This window comes from Scheffersomyces xylosifermentans (genome assembly GCF_036884685.1).
Source record: "Scheffersomyces xylosifermentans strain CBS 12540 chromosome Unknown RJT20scaffold_2, whole genome shotgun sequence".
Taxonomy (NCBI): Eukaryota; Fungi; Ascomycota; class Pichiomycetes; order Serinales; family Debaryomycetaceae; genus Scheffersomyces; species Scheffersomyces xylosifermentans.
In genome coordinates this window covers 273,935-291,223 of record NW_027042940.1, presented here as the reverse complement: position 1 = coordinate 291,223, position 17,289 = coordinate 273,935, and the positions used below count along the sequence as shown (strand labels likewise).

Genomic DNA, 17,289 nt, shown 5'->3' with positions numbered 1-17,289 from the left:
CTCCTATAGAATTTTCACGTGGGATCCAAGACAATTACTTATTGCAGCAATTGGATTGTAGCACTTTCTCAAATATCAGTCTATTGTTAATGAGAGACAGAAGATAGACATGCACATACAGGTTTGATTGGCAAAGGAATTAGGGGATAGCACGGAGTTCTAATGGATATTATTAAGTAGATTATGATTTGTAAAGATGAAGGGATGATATCCATATGTGACACTGTGCTGTGCGCAATAATAAATGTAGGAAGATTGCTGGGTTCCGTAGGTTGCAATATTCTAACCTATGTAAAAATTTAGAAAAGCCTTGAAGACTTCCCTTTGAATTGAGTGCGCACTCCGTCATGGGCGAAGATCACAGCAGATGCAAGAGGAAGTACGCGAGATCGTTGTTCATTTCTCCAACTCCGGAAGACAAGCATGTGAATTAAATTGTAATATATATATAAACGAGCTGCAAATTATTTTCTTATGGAGGGCTAGGAGTGGTCAAGCAATTAACCATGGCAGCACCTAATCGTCCACAAAAAGCCTCCAAAGGGTCCTCCAAGGGGGCTGCCAAAGGGTCTACCAAGGAATCATTCGTCGACCTCAAAACTCAAACCCAAGCACAGGAAAGTGTGTTGCAGTACACAAAATTGACTGATATTCCAGGTGGAGTGCAAAGACTTCATGACACCTTTCATGACACACAGAAAACACACTCCATTCAATACAGGTTAAACCAATTGCGTAATGTTTACTTTAAGCTCAAAGATAACAAAGAGCAATTGGCTGAAGCATTAGTCAAAGATTTTGGCAGAGTTGCAGCTGAAACAAGGATTTTAGAACTCACTGGTTGTTTGAATGAGATCACTCACATTATGGCCAATCTACACAAATGGATTAAACCGGAGGCTGTGAAAGATTTACCTATTAATATGATCACCAATCCAGTCTATATCGAGAGAATTCCCTTGGGTGTTGTCTTGGTCATTTCTTCGTTCAACTATCCACTTTTAGTGTCGCTTTCTCCTATCGTGGGAGCAATTGCTGCTGGAAATGTAGTAGTCTTCAAGCCAAGTGAGCTGACACCACATTTTTCACAATTGTACACCAAATTATTAACTGAAGCACTTGACGATGATATTTTCTTTACAGTCAATGGAGCAATTCCTGAGACTACGAAGGTCTTGGAACAAAAGTTTGACAAGATTATGTATACTGGAAACAATATTGTCGGCACAATTATTGCTAAAAAGGCTGCAGAAACTTTGACACCTGTAATTTTAGAATTGGGCGGAAAATCACCAGCATTCGTTTTAAGTGACACCTTAGACAAAGATTTGAAAACCATTGCAAGAAGAATCGTCTGGGGTAGATTTACTAATGGTGGACAATCATGCGTTGCAGTTGATTACGTTCTTGTTCACGAAACCCGAAAGGCTAAATTAGTACAAGAAATTATCGGAATTCTTAAGGATGAATTCTATCCAAATATCACCAAAGACAATGAGAACTACACCCACTTGATTCATGACCGTTCTTTTGGAAACTTAAAGAAGATTCTTGAGGCTACAAGTGGTAAAGTTGTTTATGGAGGTGATACAGACTCAAGCTCAAGATATATTTCGCCTACTGTTATCGATAACGTTGATTGGGACGATTCAACAATGAAGGGTGAAATCTTTGGGCCAATTTTACCTATTTTAACGTATTCTGATTTGAAGGTGGCATTGAAAAAGTTAACAAGCACTCACGACACACCTCTAGCTCAGTATATTTTTACCAGCGGTTCAACATCTAGAGCCAAGAATCCCGAAATTGATACGATTTTAAGAACTGTGAGATCTGGAGGAACAATGATTAATGATGTTCTCATGCACTTCGCCTTGCGTGCTGCACCATTTGGAGGCATTGGTAACTCTGGGCAAGGTGCATACCATGGCTGGTACACTTTCCGTCAGTTTACTCATGAGAGAACAACTGTTGAGCAACAATTATGGAATGAATTTGCCTTGAAGCTGAGATATCCTCCATTTACGGAAGCGAAGATAAAATTAGTCGAACTGTCTCAAGCTGATTATAACGGTCGTGTTTGGTTTGGGAGAACTGGTAACGTCGCTATCAATGGTCCTGGTGCTTTGTTTTCTACATGGACAGGAATTGCTGGAATTGCTGCCTTGGTTTACTATTTTGCAGGCACTCTATAGAGATATAGAGATTGAAAGTATAGAGTAAAGTTATGAGTTTGTTCAGGTGTGCCATGTAGGTGTTGTAGAAGAGATCATTTGGGTCCTTGCATACTTTGTATTCGTAGGTGGGTGTAATGATACTATATTTTGCAGCCATTATGATGCAGGTCTAAAACAAGTTCTTAGCTGGTGGCTTCATTGGTTATTCTAATATTCATTAACCCTTCTTACTCCTCTGCCTCTTTCATTAACAATTTGTTCGGCGCTCCCATTCTATTGACTTCAATATCAAGATGTCATTCCAATCGAACATTTCTTGTCTTTTATTCAACACATTGACAGAATATCATCTTAATCGATAAGTATATTAATGGTTTTCGCACCTTCCGGAAAGTATTGAATAAAAAGCGAGAGTACCATTCTCTTGCTGCAAATCCCTAAGATTTGCACGTCAAATCAAAGATTCTTGCAAATAGCACAATTTACAGCCTTAAAACTCAAGAAAACCTTTTCCTAGTCGACTCTAGAGTCAAGCCCTGCCTTCAGCCACTACTTACCAATGTTCACCTTCACACCCATTCGGTCAACTGAACCATTGTCCCTCTCTATCCACCCCTCTCCTTACTACACCTTACCACTATCACATCCTGCATAACATCTTTGATGGTGCCTGATTTTTCTGCAACCGAGTCGTGTCCCTACCACACATTCCCCAGGATCAGCAACTCCCAAGGACATCCCCATGGAGACCCTGATAGTTGCACCTAGCCAAGAACTGGTAATTGACAAGACAACTTGTGTTATTTGGGGAGCCTGGTGGAGTATCATAGACCGCTATTTTCTCATCCAAAATTCCTCTGAGAGTTATTCACCTCGTGATCCGCTTATCTTTCTGGGGATAGGCAAATAAATGACCAAAAAGTGGAGTGCCAATCGGACTTGCCACATACAGGTCGCAGCAATGATGTATTCTTCTACAACATGACATACGTAGGAGTGAATATTACCAGAGCTCATGTAGTATATATAGTGTAGGGCCGATGAGACGGACGAAAAGTGATTGGGTGAACTGAAATTTCCTACGAAGTCGATTTGTATTTAAGTGTTGAAAGATTTTAGTGGAATCCCAGTGAAAGTAGTGAATTCGCATCCATTTTACAAGTGGAGCCCCCAGCAGCGATAAGCACTATCAATTGAACCGGAATTAGAATTAGACAGCTGATTCGTGATTCAAGAACTACAAAAATTGAAATTTGTGAAAGCTTTGCCTTATAATTTACTCTTAGAAGAATCAGACCTCTCAATCAAAGTTTAGCCTCGTCGTATTCCAGAATGTCCCATCCCGCGGCCAGTATTAAGTCCATCTTTAGTGGAAGGGTGAATCTCGATACTCCGGATGATTTGGACCCATTCGAATATTCCAACTCGAATTCGAACTACAGCTTTGAAGAATCCAATAATAATAACAGCAACAATGATGCCAACAGCAGTAATATAAACAGTAATGACAATGGAGAAATGAGTCTCGAAAGGGGCTCCAATGGCACGGCTACCGATAGTGATATTAAATTCACCGACAAGTTTGATGATGTAGATGATGTCTCATCGAGATATAGCCATGACTCCAACTATAGCATCACATCCAAGAATTTGAGAACATTGTCGGAGTCATTTTCCCAGCAACCCAATCCCAATAAAGGTTTCTTGAATGCTAATGCCGGTGATCCCAGAATCGTAGATAAGTCGGATACCAATCTTTCTCTTGCTTCTACAGCAAGTGACTACCAACAAAATTATAATACCGACGATCAAATGGATTCATTGTCTACGCCACCTCCTGATTACTTACAGGCAGATCCATTTTCTAGGCCAATTTCAAGCAACTCGACTACTTCTTGTCTCTCGACTACTGCCACCAAGGATGGAGTTGAAGGAAAGAGATTCCATAGACATGGACCAACAACTTACTCAAGTAATATAATAGCTAATATGTTGCACAATCAGCAGATTCAGCAAATGCAACAGATGCAACAAGCACATACACAATCACAGTCCAGAGCACAGCAGCAGCAGCAAGAAATTTCTAACAACACACCAGCTGGTCCTGTCATTTCAATCACATCTTCTCCTGTCCAGTCTAAACCTCTCAGGGGCTCTCTGATGCAAACACCAAATCAGTCCATCGGGAACGACTCGTCCATTCCGGATCCTGACTACAGTGAATATTCGGTCAAGACAACCAATGCAGAGGTTGATGGCGAAACCGGTTCCGGCGGTGAGAAGAAGGAGAGATACTTTGAGAAGAGATTACCACCAAATTATGTTATGCCACCCCCAGTTACACTTAAGGAAAAGATCAATCTTTTGAATACGGACACGATTTCAGAGAAGAAATAGCAAGTAAGAAGCATGTTATGATAACTAGTAATATGCTTCCGTGCCTGTTCTACTTATTAGACTATTCCCGAACCCTCACAGAGCTGTACGTCTTGTACCAGGTTCACTATTTGGCTTGAGAGAATGCTTTGTTGAACCATTTTGCTCTGTTGGTTATTTATTGTTTTTTTTTTTTTACGGGCTTCTGTTTAGAGTCTTTTTGTTTCGTTTTAGGGAATTCCCAATATATTTTAATTGCAATGTATAACGTAGCGTTAACATATAACCATAAACATAGACTTATATATCTTTTCACGGCGCTACCATAAGCACATTTTGAAGATTTTCACGTGACCTCAGTTCTCCAGCATCAAAGATTTTTCAGAGAAGTCGGTTTTAATATTCTCCGGGACTGATTCCTTTATTCTATAAAACCAAAAGTAATAGTGGAAAATGTTGAGTAGAGCTGTCAGACAGCAGTCAAGGGCTGTTGTAGGCACCTTGGAAACAAGAACTTCACATTTGGGCTTTGGATCTAGAATTGGACGTGTCTCCATTGGCTCTATTCAGAGTAAGCGCTACAACTCTAAGCTTAGTGACAAGCCGGAAGAGATCTTCACCAAACTTTCAGATTCAAATGACCCCAAAAGAAACCAATTCTTCCAATACACTTGGGGCTCTTGGTTGACCGATGACAAGGCTAAGAAGTCTAAGAGAGAAACCAAATTCTCCATTGAAGGTATAAGCACATTGGTACAAGAATTGAATCTCGCCAGAACTGAAAGTGCCAATGTGGATAGCAGCGGAGAGCCATTGCTTAAGGCTCCAGCTGAGCTCAAAGATGGCTCTTTTGCCTTAACTCATAATTTGATAACCAAACTTATTGGAAGTCCAAACAAGAAGAGCGACAAATTACTTATTAAATCTATTGCCAGTATTCATGAAGGAAAGCATCACAGAATTTACAAAGTTACTCTCTCCACTGGAAAGGATTTGGTATTAAGAATCCCATATAAGTTGGAGTCAGACTATGCTATTTCCCAAAAGATAAAAAGTGAAGTCGCTACTTTGGATTTCCTTAACTTAAAGCTTGGTTTAAACGTGCCCAAGGTAGTTGCTTACAGTCCTAATAAAATCAACTCATTGCAAACTCCATTTATTTTGATGGAGTACATTGAGGGCGATTTGTTGATGAAGAAATGGAACCCGTTGGCAGCTGATTCGGAAGAGACAGAAGCTGCATTGAAGTCTGTCATAGTACCAATCTCCGATTTCCAAGAGAAGGTGTTGTCAATCAACTTCAACAAATTTGGATCTTTATACTTCCAGGATGACGTAAGTGGTGTGGAACAAGTTGATCTTCCATACGATGGTGAAGAAAACCCGTTGTTGAAAAACAGATGGAGAATTGGTCCAAGTATCGAAAGACCTTTTGCCAAGAACAAGAACCAATTATCCGAGAAACAGGTCAATGAATTCAATGGTCCATGGCATGCCCAAACTCCATTAGCATTAATAACTTCGGTTGCTTCCATTGAATTAGAAAATGCCAAGAACAGATTGGCATTATCGAAAGCTGGCTCGGCCAGCAAGGTGGAAGACGAAGCACTCTTGGAAAAGCAAATCGAAACATTTGAACATTTGAAGACTATTGGAGCTAAATTGCTTAATTCTAAGTCTAAGGCGATCATTAATGCTGAGGAATTATTCAAGCCAAAGCTTTTCATTCCAGACTTGGATCCGTTGAATGTAATCGAGCGTGATGGCAAGCAATACTTTATTGATTTTGAGTACTCCACCATTAAACCATTCATCTTGACTAGCTACCCTAATTTTGTGGCTTATCATGGTGCTAAGGTGTATAATTTGGAGGAAGACATTCCTGGGTATGCCGAGATGGACGAAGTTGAGAAGCAACAATACCAGTTCATGTACTACAAGACTAGAAACGAAAGAATGTGGGAAGTTGAATTGAACAACAGAAGACATGATTTGATTGCCATTGCTTCTCCACACATTAAGGTATTAAAGAGTCCTTACTTACAAGCATTGGAATTGAAGGATGACAAGGACTACTTATATGTTGAAGGAGCCATTGTTCAATTGCAAGCAATGTGGGATGCTTACGTTGCCAATGAGTTGTGTCACACCTCTGAGACAGAATTCCCAATTAAGTACACCGAGGAGTTCTTAGATCAACACCAAACCGATTTGGAAGCTTACCAAATGGAAACTGTTTCCAGCCCATTTGCTGCAACTGGAGGATGGATTCCACAGGACATGTTCGAGACATTGAAAGAACAAGGTATCATTGTGGAGAGTGAAAACGGTGACCATAAAATCGAGACCGAGAAGGTCTTAGAGGAGGAAGAAGGGGAGAAATAAGTTTCATGGTGTCATGATACGCATTCCCTCTTTCAGCAATTCTCAAAACTACCAATTTGTAAATACTTATTAATCTTATAAATATATTATATTTATTCTAACTATGTTACAGGGCCTTCGATTAAAGAAGGAAATAATGCTATTGTCTATAATACTTCACCCGATTCGTACAATCTACTGATTACGTGACTCAGTAAAGGAATACCCCGATCTATAAGTATTTCTTGGCTAATAACTTGACCTTAAGATCAAAGTCTGGAGATGTAATAGCGTCGTTTACGGCGTAAAAAGGATTCAATAAACATTTGACGTATAAATCATTGACATCCACAAAGAACTGCTTTATCGAGTTTTCGTTATACTTCTGGGCACTTGAGCCATTATTGTTGTTATTGCTTCCTTCAAAGCATAGTATGAACTTGATATTGCCTTGGGTGATGAAACCATATACTAATAGACCATAAAAGGAGTCTATTTTCCCGAGATTGAACAGCGACGTGGTCCATTGGAAGTCTTCTATGAGATCGAGCGAGGAGTTGGTCACAAAGGGTAGTATTTCTTTGATATTAGTGGGAAACTGGGAGATTCCGGGGACAGATGATCCAGTAGAGGACGAGGTTGTGGCTGTTTTAAAGGATGAAAACTCCACTTCGTAAAGCGGATTATCGCGTGTGCCGACTATGCTGAAGTAGTATGACGACATGGGTAGATGAGATTGCTATTTTCAGTTCGAAATGACCTTCCAATGTCAATATCAGCAAGGAAAAGGAGTAGTCTTTGGTGTTATACGAATGGATTGAACGAGTCTATACTTTAATTAGTGAGAACCGACTTTCCGGGGGCTCGAGGGGTGATGTAATTATGGCCTCTGTGGTCATGTGACTTAACCACCATTGGAGAGACAGAAGGAGAATACAGCAATATTGGGCAACACAAAAGGTACTTCCTAAGTTTTAAATATTCTAAAAACATGCCAAAATCTTCCTTTCACCCACTAGAATCCATCCCACTTTTCCAAATTTCCCCAAAGCCTTCCCAACCACCCAATTCCCCATACCCACGGCCTGGTACCCTGTCTCCAGCCCCCTCTCCATCTCCGATCTCGAAATCGCCAGTTTCGCTACTTTCGGTCGCCTCACTCACTCTACATATTCACGTGACCTCATGACTCCCGTGTTTGTGTCCGTTGGCTTTGTTTATTATGATTATGGTGCTGTCACCCTATAAACCGTTTTTGGAGAAGATAATTAAGACATAAGAATACCGGCTGAACTGCACCATCGAGAGTAACAAACCACCTGCTGAACCATCCACCTTGGTACCGTCAAAAAACGTCTAGCATTGCCATAAAATACCTCTGCCACGTAGCCCACCTCGGAAACAACTACCTCGGCTGGAAACAATGCTCCATGACATCAACGTACCAAAACACTACCACCATGAAACCAAAGACCCACAAAAACCGAACTTCATCTTCTCGTCGGACATTCCTGAGAAGATCTCCGAGGCCGTCGATTGTTACATCTCTAAGATGGACCAGGAGCTGCCTGTGGTAGACCTTGGGTCGGACGTCAGGTTCCAGGTGAATATCGAGTTGAACACATTGTTACTGCGGAATAGGACGATAAAGCCGACAGAACTCATGAAAGAAAACCTCATATGCTTAGCAAAGAAACATACGCGGAATATCACCAAGTGTATCGAGAATATAATATTCCATTCGGAATTAGCAAAGAAGAATATTGGCATCCAACCAAATGCTTTAGTATCGGATGAGGTATTCATTGTCAACTTGTCGTTGAAGCTTCTAGAATTCTTGATAGACAGAAACCTCAACCAAATCATCATACAATTCCTCCGAGATGAAAATTATGCTCTTTTGTTGCTATGTGACCACGATTTGATTGACCAAATTGAGAATTATATTAAAGTCAAGTTCGTAAGGGAATTAAATATTCATCTCTCAGAGCCGCTTAGGATTCTGGACGAACTTTTAACGTTAAGTGAGCCTGAGACCGTAATAGAGGGCTTGAATCACATAGCGAGTGACTTTTCCATGAATGAAAGTACATTAGAAGGAAGCGAAGACGAAGCTGAACAAGGAAAATCTTTTGTCTACGACCATGATGAATATGAGTCCTCGTTTGAAGATCTTGCGATACTTCAATCGAACGACACTATTCGCTCTAATGATACGATACGTTCCATTGATGAAGAGGAGTACGGCAACGGAACAGCTACTTGTGTAGCGTTTAAACAAAAGCTTAATACCATTACTGAAGAAAAGAAAGAAGATGGCTTCATTGAAAATATAAGCAACCTAAGACACAACGAAGGTTATATCAACCTAGATGATTTGCAAGAATGTGAGTGTAATTATGAGGAACAGACTGTCAAGAAGATTCCTCAGCTTAATTCCCCTTTGAAGGAACCACCTTCTTCTTTACAACTTCAATCTGAAATGGGTTTGAAAACGAAACCTTCAAACGAGACAATCGAGGCATTGTTATATGACCCACCGGAAACAGAAATGTCGAGGCAACTGTCTCGATCTTCCTTGGCATCTCCTAGAAAGAGCAGATCCCAAACAAGAATGACTTCTTCCCCATCCCTTTCCCTTATTAACTATGAGGAAAATCATGGATTACAGTATGCCTTCAAGGACAGATCCTCCTCTGTTCCATCATTCATCAAAGAGAACAAGAAATTTAAATTCATTAAGGTTGGAAAAGTTCAAAAATTTGTTCATTTGTTTGAAGAACAGATGGATGAGAAGACAATAACGCCCAAGACCAGTGTGAATAATACCCGTACATCCAGTCCTACGAGGCTTCATGCATCTAAATAGACCCTGAATTATCTGTATTTAACTGTATTATTTTAATGTTACGAACGAGACGTTTATATTCATGAATCATTAGCTTTTGGTATTTATAGAATCAAAATGCCAAAGTGTTCGAAGAGAAGGCTTGTTGATGGACAGTGGTATAACGAGGTCACTAGAACTTGCAAGAGAGTCAACAAACCTAAAGAATAATCTGTGTGTGTATCACTGTATTATAGGGGACGACAAGTCAGCTCCCAATCATTTATCCATTATCGAACACGGGATGAACATTGATCATATCGTAGTGAGACTTGCCTTATTCTCGAATTGAGCTATCCTGTCAGTCAAAGCATTGAACTGGTCAAATACTTTATTGACCTCATCTTTCTCCCAAGTAATGTCGCTCTTTTCATTCACTTTTAAAGTGCCTAAACACCAAGTCTCCTTCAAACTTCTCGATATTGATAGCAAGTCCTGGCACAATCGTATAATAGTTAATGCATCCGATTCGATTGTCAATGATTCAACAGCTAAGAGTTCCTTGGGCTTCTCCTGGTTTATGGCTACCTCGAAGATATCTTGGAACTTTTGGAGCATTTGCTCCACGTTGGAGTCGATTTTCTGTAGAAGTGCTATAGATCTTGGTTGCATTGAACGTATTGACAATGACAAAGTATGGCTTGTATTCGTGTCTCTGCCTCCTTAAACAAGTGCAAATATTTCTATAAATTTGTAAATTTAAATTACTCGGTGAAGATATTCTAAAATTATAGACTTGGCTATGGTTTAATATCAATCTACTGAGTCCATTGAAACTCCCACTTGCAACAATCTTGATTTTCACCTTGATTTCGTTATTGTGCCTTTAAGTGTTCTGGAGGAACGAGACATTTCGGCGGACTCATAAACATTTAACTATTAATGTCGCATAGGTGTGTATGAGTGCAATTCTAGATGGAATAGGTTAGTAGATTGGTGGGTTAAAAAATGGGAGTAGTGAATTATAGTATAAATAGCGTTAGGTGAGATCGGATATTGGGAGTCTTAGAGCCGTAATCTTTGTTTTCTGTGACTTGTTAGTTATACATACATGTCTTGAATTACTGAGAGAGCAATTCCCACTTAACTAAGAGCCCACATGAGAAGACATCTTACCAATCCCTCTCCTACCGTTGCTCTCCAGGTATTTTTTTTTTCTCCACAATATTTCACCACTTCATAGACCGCAATATTGGCATTCTTCTTCCTTTGCTCTAGTTTTTACCCCATCACAGCCCATCATATGTAAATATATGCAACTGCAATCGCAGGTCTTCCCTCGCCTGTCCTCTCACATCCAATTATTCCGTGCAAACGCTCGCTTGTTTCTTTTTTCCTGCACCACTGCATAGACACACATTTCAACACAAGCATCTCTACAATTAGCAGCCCAACGTCTCCCATAGTTAACAATATTAGACTTTTGTGACACTTCAACTGCTGCAAACTGCGAGTTCGAATTCTTCCGGATTTTATCACATTTTTTCTGATGGTTTCTTGTTGCGGTGGTTGACTCATTTTATTTTGATGGAACCATAATGTTTCATGTATAAATTGGATGAAGTTCCTTTACAAGGGTTAAGGAAGATTTAAGACAGAATTCGTTCTGGGGTCAAATAATAAGTTTGAAATTGTTTATTTGTGTGAATTTTTAATTCTACCGCTCTAATACTTACCAGCGTCAAAATGAGCTTAAGAATGCCCTCACCAGCAACCGCTGAGGTACAGCGAATCGGAAATCACAAGATAGATACTCGAGTAAATCCTGCCATTTCTCCAGTGAGATCTACGGAAGAGATCACTTTAGAGGTCCATAATAGTGACATCGACTCAGAGCTTGAAAGCTTACAACTAGAACAAAGTATTACTCTTCAGAGTGTTGCTCAAACGCTTGATGAGTGCACAAACATTGCTCAAAAGAATGAAACAGTCGTCGGGAAAAGGCCCACAACTATGAGCTCTTCCAGCTCTCTTTCATCCATATTTGCACCAAACTGGGTCTATGGAACTACATTACATGCTTCAAAATCAAGAGGCGTGTCATCATCTGGAACTTCAGGCTTGTGTTTGACGGAAAGAGGACAGATTACGGTTCCACAGCCAGAAGTTATCCAAAATATGCTCTTCCCCGCTACGGAGTCCTTGAAAGAAAAGATCATCAGTTACAGAGAGAAGGTTAGAGAAGTGCTAGCACAAGATATAAATAATACCGAAAACTTCAAAAGCCCTCTTTTGGTGATTACTGGACCTACCCATATCAGAAACCCCAATCAAGCGAAAGCGTGTGCACAATGGATTGGAACTATATTGGGCAATAAATTCAACAATGTACCACAGCAATCTATTCCCGACTCTGTAAAGCACTTGTACCAAAGTGAATACCATGAAGTTCCCACTAACTTACTCATGTCCATGAGAACCAACCTTACAAAGTACAACTACGACTATAATGACCCAGCTTTGTTGAGGGACCCAGCTTCTATAATGACATTTGAGATACAGCATGGTATCCCAGTATGTCGTGCCTTGTTGTGTGAGCTTGCCGAGATATGTCCGATTGTCGGAGAGACCTCTGATACTATCACACCACAATACTTATCTGATCTCTTCTGCCTTGGTCTTGTTAGTTCTACATTGATTGAGTCCCAATTGCATCGTGAGATGGCTTCTGGATCATCATACGCTGTTGGCTTTAACACTCTGGATTCCGAGTTACCATTTGATAAGAGCATGTACGCACATAAGGTAACGTCGGCTTTAGATGCAATGTATGCTTCATCTCAACAACATCAATTCTTGTCTGTCACGAAAGTGGGCACCGTTGCGGTTGTGGGCACTGTTGGAAATGAGGATACGTTTGTTATTTTGCAACTCAATTTGCAACTTGACTTCAATGAGTTGAAATCAGTCATCGAGAAAGTCTACTCCTACTCCAAATTGGATCGCCCATCTCCTCGGATAATGTTGGACTTAGGAAAGGTTTCAAATGGTCAATACCATGACAAATTGTCCCTTTTGAATAGTTTGCTTGACGACTCTGCTTGTAAATATAAAATAATGGGAGTGATAGTTGACTCTGGTGACTACTATGTTCCAGATAATTTCCCAATTGACTTAACTCAAGAGATGGTCGAAAACCATGAACTTGACGATGACGAAGAAGACCACAGAAAGCTCATGGAACTCAATAAATACTTTGTACAGAGAAGAATCCAGAAGAGCATGGCTAAGAAATCAGTTGATGTCAAGTTAACCACAGACGACGACTACGAATATGTTCTTAATGCTGATAAATTAATTAAAGAGCTTGAAAAGCTAAGCAAAAGAAGAATTGAAAACTAAATATTCTTAATAGTTAGTACTACTCCCATTTCCCCATATATATATATCAAAAGAATAGTAACAGGATAAATTTCCACACGAGCTTGACTACTTTCTCAAAAACCTTGTAGATATTAACTATTACCCAAATGAACCTTAAAGACACCACTATGATATTCTCCAAAAGGAAATACATTATCTTATGATTTGTTCCGTCCCGTATTTTCATTGTAACTTCGTCATCTTTTAACGTCTCTGTGACGATATTGCTGAACAATGATGAGTTCAACTTGTCCAACCTTTCGTTTATTTTTCTTAGTTCCAAGGAAAGGGATGCATTGATTTCACTGATTGACCTGTCACTATTGCTCAAAAGATTATCAATTTTCACTGAGAAATCATCGTTGATCATATGTACAATAGACTTCACCTCATTGAAAAACCCATGATACAAATCCTCATATTCCGGCAAATGATCATCACTGATACTTGTAGTTACATGAAATAACTCATGTAATTGGTTGTATATTATACCATTGAGCTTGCTTCGAACAGATCCAGTGAAATTAGGGTATATTTTAAGGAGATATGCCGTTCGCAAGTTGATTACTTGTTGAAAATAACTGAAATCGGCCAATATAACAGCCAACTCTTGGTCTCTTCTGTCAATGCTTATGCAAGCCTTCCTTTTCTGTGACTCTACTTGTGTCTCTCTCTGTTCGAATTCTCTCTTATCCATTGATGAAAACTGAACGTCATTGATGTCATATTCCTGACGGGTGTCCTCCACTTTGATCAGAGGGGTGGGTATGAGTGTAGCCGAATCGGGTAAGCGTGATGCAGGTGAAATCTCCAAAGCTTCCTCTTCTGAAAGTTCATCGGGGGACAATGATACTTTCTTAAACATTTGCTGTTTGAGTATGTCCAAATTTCCATTGGAAACCCGGTCTGCTTCAACTATGTCATCTTCAGTACTATTTGAGGACGATGAAGTGTTGTATAGCTTTTTTGCACGCTTCTTGACTTTGGTACCTATCTTTTTATGTGGTGATCTTGCTCGTGAAATTTTGAAAATGTGGTCGCTATCACTACTTGCAGTAGTAGCGACCGAAGTACGTCTGTTATGGTATTTATTATCTTTCTCTCTTTTCCTGCCCTTATCCTTCTCCGCAGCAATTTCGTCGTCATCATTAAATAGCTTATCATGAAATCTTCGCTTCAAATGATCTTTAGTTGAAATATCTGAGGAGCTTCCTGAGGCAGACGGTGGAAACCAAAGCTTTCCCATAGGCGTCTTAAGTTCATGCCAATGATCATTTCTCCAACTTATATCGCTAACGACTTCTGTCAATTCTACTGCCCAAAGCATTCTCCATGGATTCTTGGGGTCCTTGTTGTTTTTACTGAAAACATTACATGCCAATGGTATTGTCTTCATGGAAAGCGGCTTTGGATATTCGTGGTACTTTGCTCTGATCTTTCTGTTTCTCAATATCTGTAAGGGATTATACACTCCCTCAACTCCTGGGTGTTGATTGCTATCTCTGTTTGTCATGCTCCAATCATATATACGCTGAATGTACAAGTACTTCACTCCTAACATTGCCTTGACTTTCTCTGCTCGCGCGATCGTACTTCTTGATATTTTGGTGTTGTTTTCTGTATAAATATCGCGATGGCTGGGATCCGCCTTCAATGGATCCACTACATTGCAGTCTGTCTGAAGCAGTCGACGTGTATCCAAAAGAATGGATGTGAGCTGACTAGCACGCTGTGCTCGCGAAAGATTATCTTTGCTCAAAGGGCTTAAAGCATCATTATCTTGTGACGGCTGAGAACTGTCTTCAATTTCTTCATTCGACTTCACTTCCTCAATTGTATCTTTTTCGTCTTTCTCTTCCTTTTCATCCACTGACTCCAGAGTTTTACTGATTTCAATTTGAGGAATTTGTAATTGCATTATAGAATCATTGCCCTTGGGCAAAGGGTCTTGAACTTCGGTACTGTTCGGATTATTTTCAATCTCTAGTTCGTTATTGGAAATTCCTTTAACTTCTTCTATCTTTTTGTCACCTTCATCTCTATTATTTACATGATTTTCCCGCACTTCCGTGCCTTCGTCGTGTTTCATATCTTCTTCTGAGTTTTCTGAGTTCTTGAAGCTTGAAAAGTTGAGGTCTAAATCGAAACCATTCTTAAGTGGCTTTCGAAACAAGATAGGTTTACCATTTACCAGAAGGATAGTTCCATACTTTTTACCAGAGCCATTTCGTTTTGGAGACTTTTTCTTGCCCTCCGCCTTAATCAGTGGTGTTATGGGCTCGTTCTGTACTCCATTAGACCCGTTGCCAGGTGCCATATCCACCGACAGCGAGAGCCGAAGAGGAGACAAAGGCAGCAGCGGTGTTCGCACATTGCTGTCCTTTTTCTTCATGGATACCGACTGCAGATCCGGCAACATCCGCTGGCTGTGTTTGGAACCTAATGGTAAGTTTGTGGCAATTAATATGTTGGTTTTAGGGGAAAATTACTGTTGTAAATCACTTGTAACTTTTAGCCGTTAAACCTTTTGATTAATAAGAGGTGTGGTGTGCAGGACGGTTATTATTGTTAGCGAGGGATCATATGCAGTAACGGGGGGATAGAGGAGTGGTAGTAGAAGATATAGTGGAGTAGATGGGATGTTAGAGATTTGGTAGTGATGTTGAAGGTGGTACTGATGGTGGTGGAGATGGTGGGGTATATGAGTACTGAGTAGTATTTATTGAAGCTCAGATGTGAATTTTAGTGAATTTTTGGAGATTTTAATGGGGGCAATTGTAGCCAGTGTTGAATATCGGCTATGCTTTGTGGAGTCAGATGTAACGTAACGTGATGATAGAGCACATGACCCTGAAATTGAACAACTTGTTTGCTATGCACAGGAACATTTTGCAACATCTGCTTATGCATTGAAAGCCTTACCAATTTACCAAAAGAAGTGGACAATGACAAGTACAATAGGAAGCGCCTCAAATGGTTCTTATCGGCCAAAACAACACAGCATACATCGATCGGCGTAAGTTTAAGTTGAGTTTTCTCAATTACACAGTGGAAGTTACATCTGGCATTTGCTTGCTTTGCTTCATAGTGGCACTGTGCATATCGATGCTTTCTGGCTTGCTGTGTGTAGGATATTTTAGTTTAAGCCTTGATCGTATTTTGCAATCATGTGCTGATTGAAAGGCATTCGAACGTTGTTGATGCCACTCTTCTTTCCAGTTGGACGGACGGCTAGATGATAAAGCTAAGAAAAGGAAAAATGTGAAGCAAAAAAGAACCACCGATGAAAAAAAATGGTAAAAATTATTTGGTCCCAACCCTTTTAAATTGTTCATCGGTGACAAGCTATCAAAAATATGGAGAAAATCCTACCGTAAATTCCACGTCAAGAACTCAAGACCTAGTCCCTCCTATGCCAGCATAGAAATAATCCGACTAACCCCTATCTCTCGCTGAATTTTCACTTGGTGCCGTTTGTTCTCGTCTCAATTCCAAGACTTTTCCCACCCTCCTCAGAATGGTAATACCCAAAAAATTCTTGTCGTTTTTTTCTGGGCTCGCTGACAGAAACAACCATTGACAGGAGGAAGAAAATCCAACCGAAATATAGACAAATTGACCTCTACAAGAGAGTTAAAACTGACGACTTTCGGCTATCTTGGCCCTTGCTGCCCATGCATAAGCACACCGGTTGACGCCAGAAATCTGCGTCTTCTCAACCCTAGAAATCGTTCTAAAACATTGCGCTCAAGCCTGATTTATATTAATTGGTGCCGTACCATAGTTAAGTTCTCAAAAAAATTGATGTGCATTCTATTTTTCAGCGGACCTTTAGATAACTGTGTTATCGCGCAATAGCCACTGTATTATCTACCAGAGCCATAATGAATATTTTGCAGTTGAACATATGCAGTCTGGGGGCTGCAACAGTTGCAATTTCTTGCTTGTTGAACTGTGATTTGATTAGGGATGGCAGTTGGGGGTGGCATGTTGGGGGAATACGGCATTATAGTAAATCTTTGCATAGATACCTATCTGGGATGGCGATTCCGAATTGAAGCAAAGATACGAAAACGATATAAATATAGTTGGTTTTTCGTTACTGATTGGAAGGGAATTGGT

The 17,289-nt window shown here is 40.1% G+C and overlaps 8 protein-coding genes across 8 annotated transcripts; 5 read left to right on the top strand and 3 right to left on the bottom strand. All coding sequences in view use genetic code 12, as the record gives it.

Annotated features, from left to right (window-relative positions):
- Positions 1 to 506: 506 nt before the first annotated feature.
- On the top strand, positions 507 to 2,195 carry RJT20DRAFT_2122 (aldehyde dehydrogenase family protein; the record flags this gene model as incomplete). The annotated part of the gene is made up of 1 exon (XM_064919269.1): positions 507 to 2,195. One exon carries the CDS (start codon positions 507 to 509, stop codon positions 2,193 to 2,195), a length of 1,689 nt encoding a protein of 562 aa, XP_064775628.1.
- Positions 2,196 to 3,218: 1,023 nt separating this feature from the next.
- On the top strand, positions 3,219 to 4,815 carry RJT20DRAFT_125340 (uncharacterized protein). The gene has a single exon (XM_064916458.1). The coding sequence runs from the start codon at positions 3,510 to 3,512 to the stop codon at positions 4,572 to 4,574; it is 1,065 nt and encodes a 354-aa protein (XP_064775627.1). The 5' UTR covers positions 3,219 to 3,509; the 3' UTR covers positions 4,575 to 4,815.
- RJT20DRAFT_125339 (uncharacterized protein) lies at positions 4,816 to 7,033 on the top strand. The gene has a single exon (XM_064916457.1). The coding sequence runs from the start codon at positions 5,007 to 5,009 to the stop codon at positions 6,936 to 6,938; it is 1,932 nt and encodes a 643-aa protein (XP_064775626.1). The 5' UTR covers positions 4,816 to 5,006; the 3' UTR covers positions 6,939 to 7,033.
- On the bottom strand, positions 7,034 to 7,702 carry TRS20 (TRAPP subunit). Its single transcript, XM_064916456.1, has one exon. It carries the CDS (start codon positions 7,639 to 7,641, stop codon positions 7,150 to 7,152), a length of 492 nt encoding a protein of 163 aa, XP_064775625.1. The 5' UTR covers positions 7,642 to 7,702; the 3' UTR covers positions 7,034 to 7,149.
- Positions 7,703 to 8,223: 521 nt separating this feature from the next.
- On the top strand, positions 8,224 to 10,111 carry CTA9 (Cta9p). The gene has a single exon (XM_064919364.1). The coding sequence runs from the start codon at positions 8,341 to 8,343 to the stop codon at positions 9,784 to 9,786; it is 1,446 nt and encodes a 481-aa protein (XP_064775624.1). The 5' UTR covers positions 8,224 to 8,340; the 3' UTR covers positions 9,787 to 10,111.
- Positions 9,924 to 10,730, bottom strand: MED22 (Med22p). Its single transcript, XM_064919363.1, has one exon. It carries the CDS (start codon positions 10,414 to 10,416, stop codon positions 10,060 to 10,062), a length of 357 nt encoding a protein of 118 aa, XP_064775623.1. The 5' UTR covers positions 10,417 to 10,730; the 3' UTR covers positions 9,924 to 10,059.
- Positions 10,731 to 11,283: 553 nt separating this feature from the next.
- On the top strand, positions 11,284 to 13,247 carry RJT20DRAFT_125335 (uncharacterized protein). The gene has a single exon (XM_064916455.1). The coding sequence runs from the start codon at positions 11,491 to 11,493 to the stop codon at positions 13,144 to 13,146; it is 1,656 nt and encodes a 551-aa protein (XP_064775622.1). The 5' UTR covers positions 11,284 to 11,490; the 3' UTR covers positions 13,147 to 13,247.
- RJT20DRAFT_92628 (uncharacterized protein) lies at positions 13,193 to 15,085 on the bottom strand (the record flags this gene model as incomplete). The annotated part of the gene is made up of 1 exon (XM_064921442.1): positions 13,193 to 15,085. One exon carries the CDS (start codon positions 15,083 to 15,085, stop codon positions 13,193 to 13,195), a length of 1,893 nt encoding a protein of 630 aa, XP_064775621.1.
- Between the last annotated feature and the right edge of the window lie 2,204 nt (positions 15,086 to 17,289).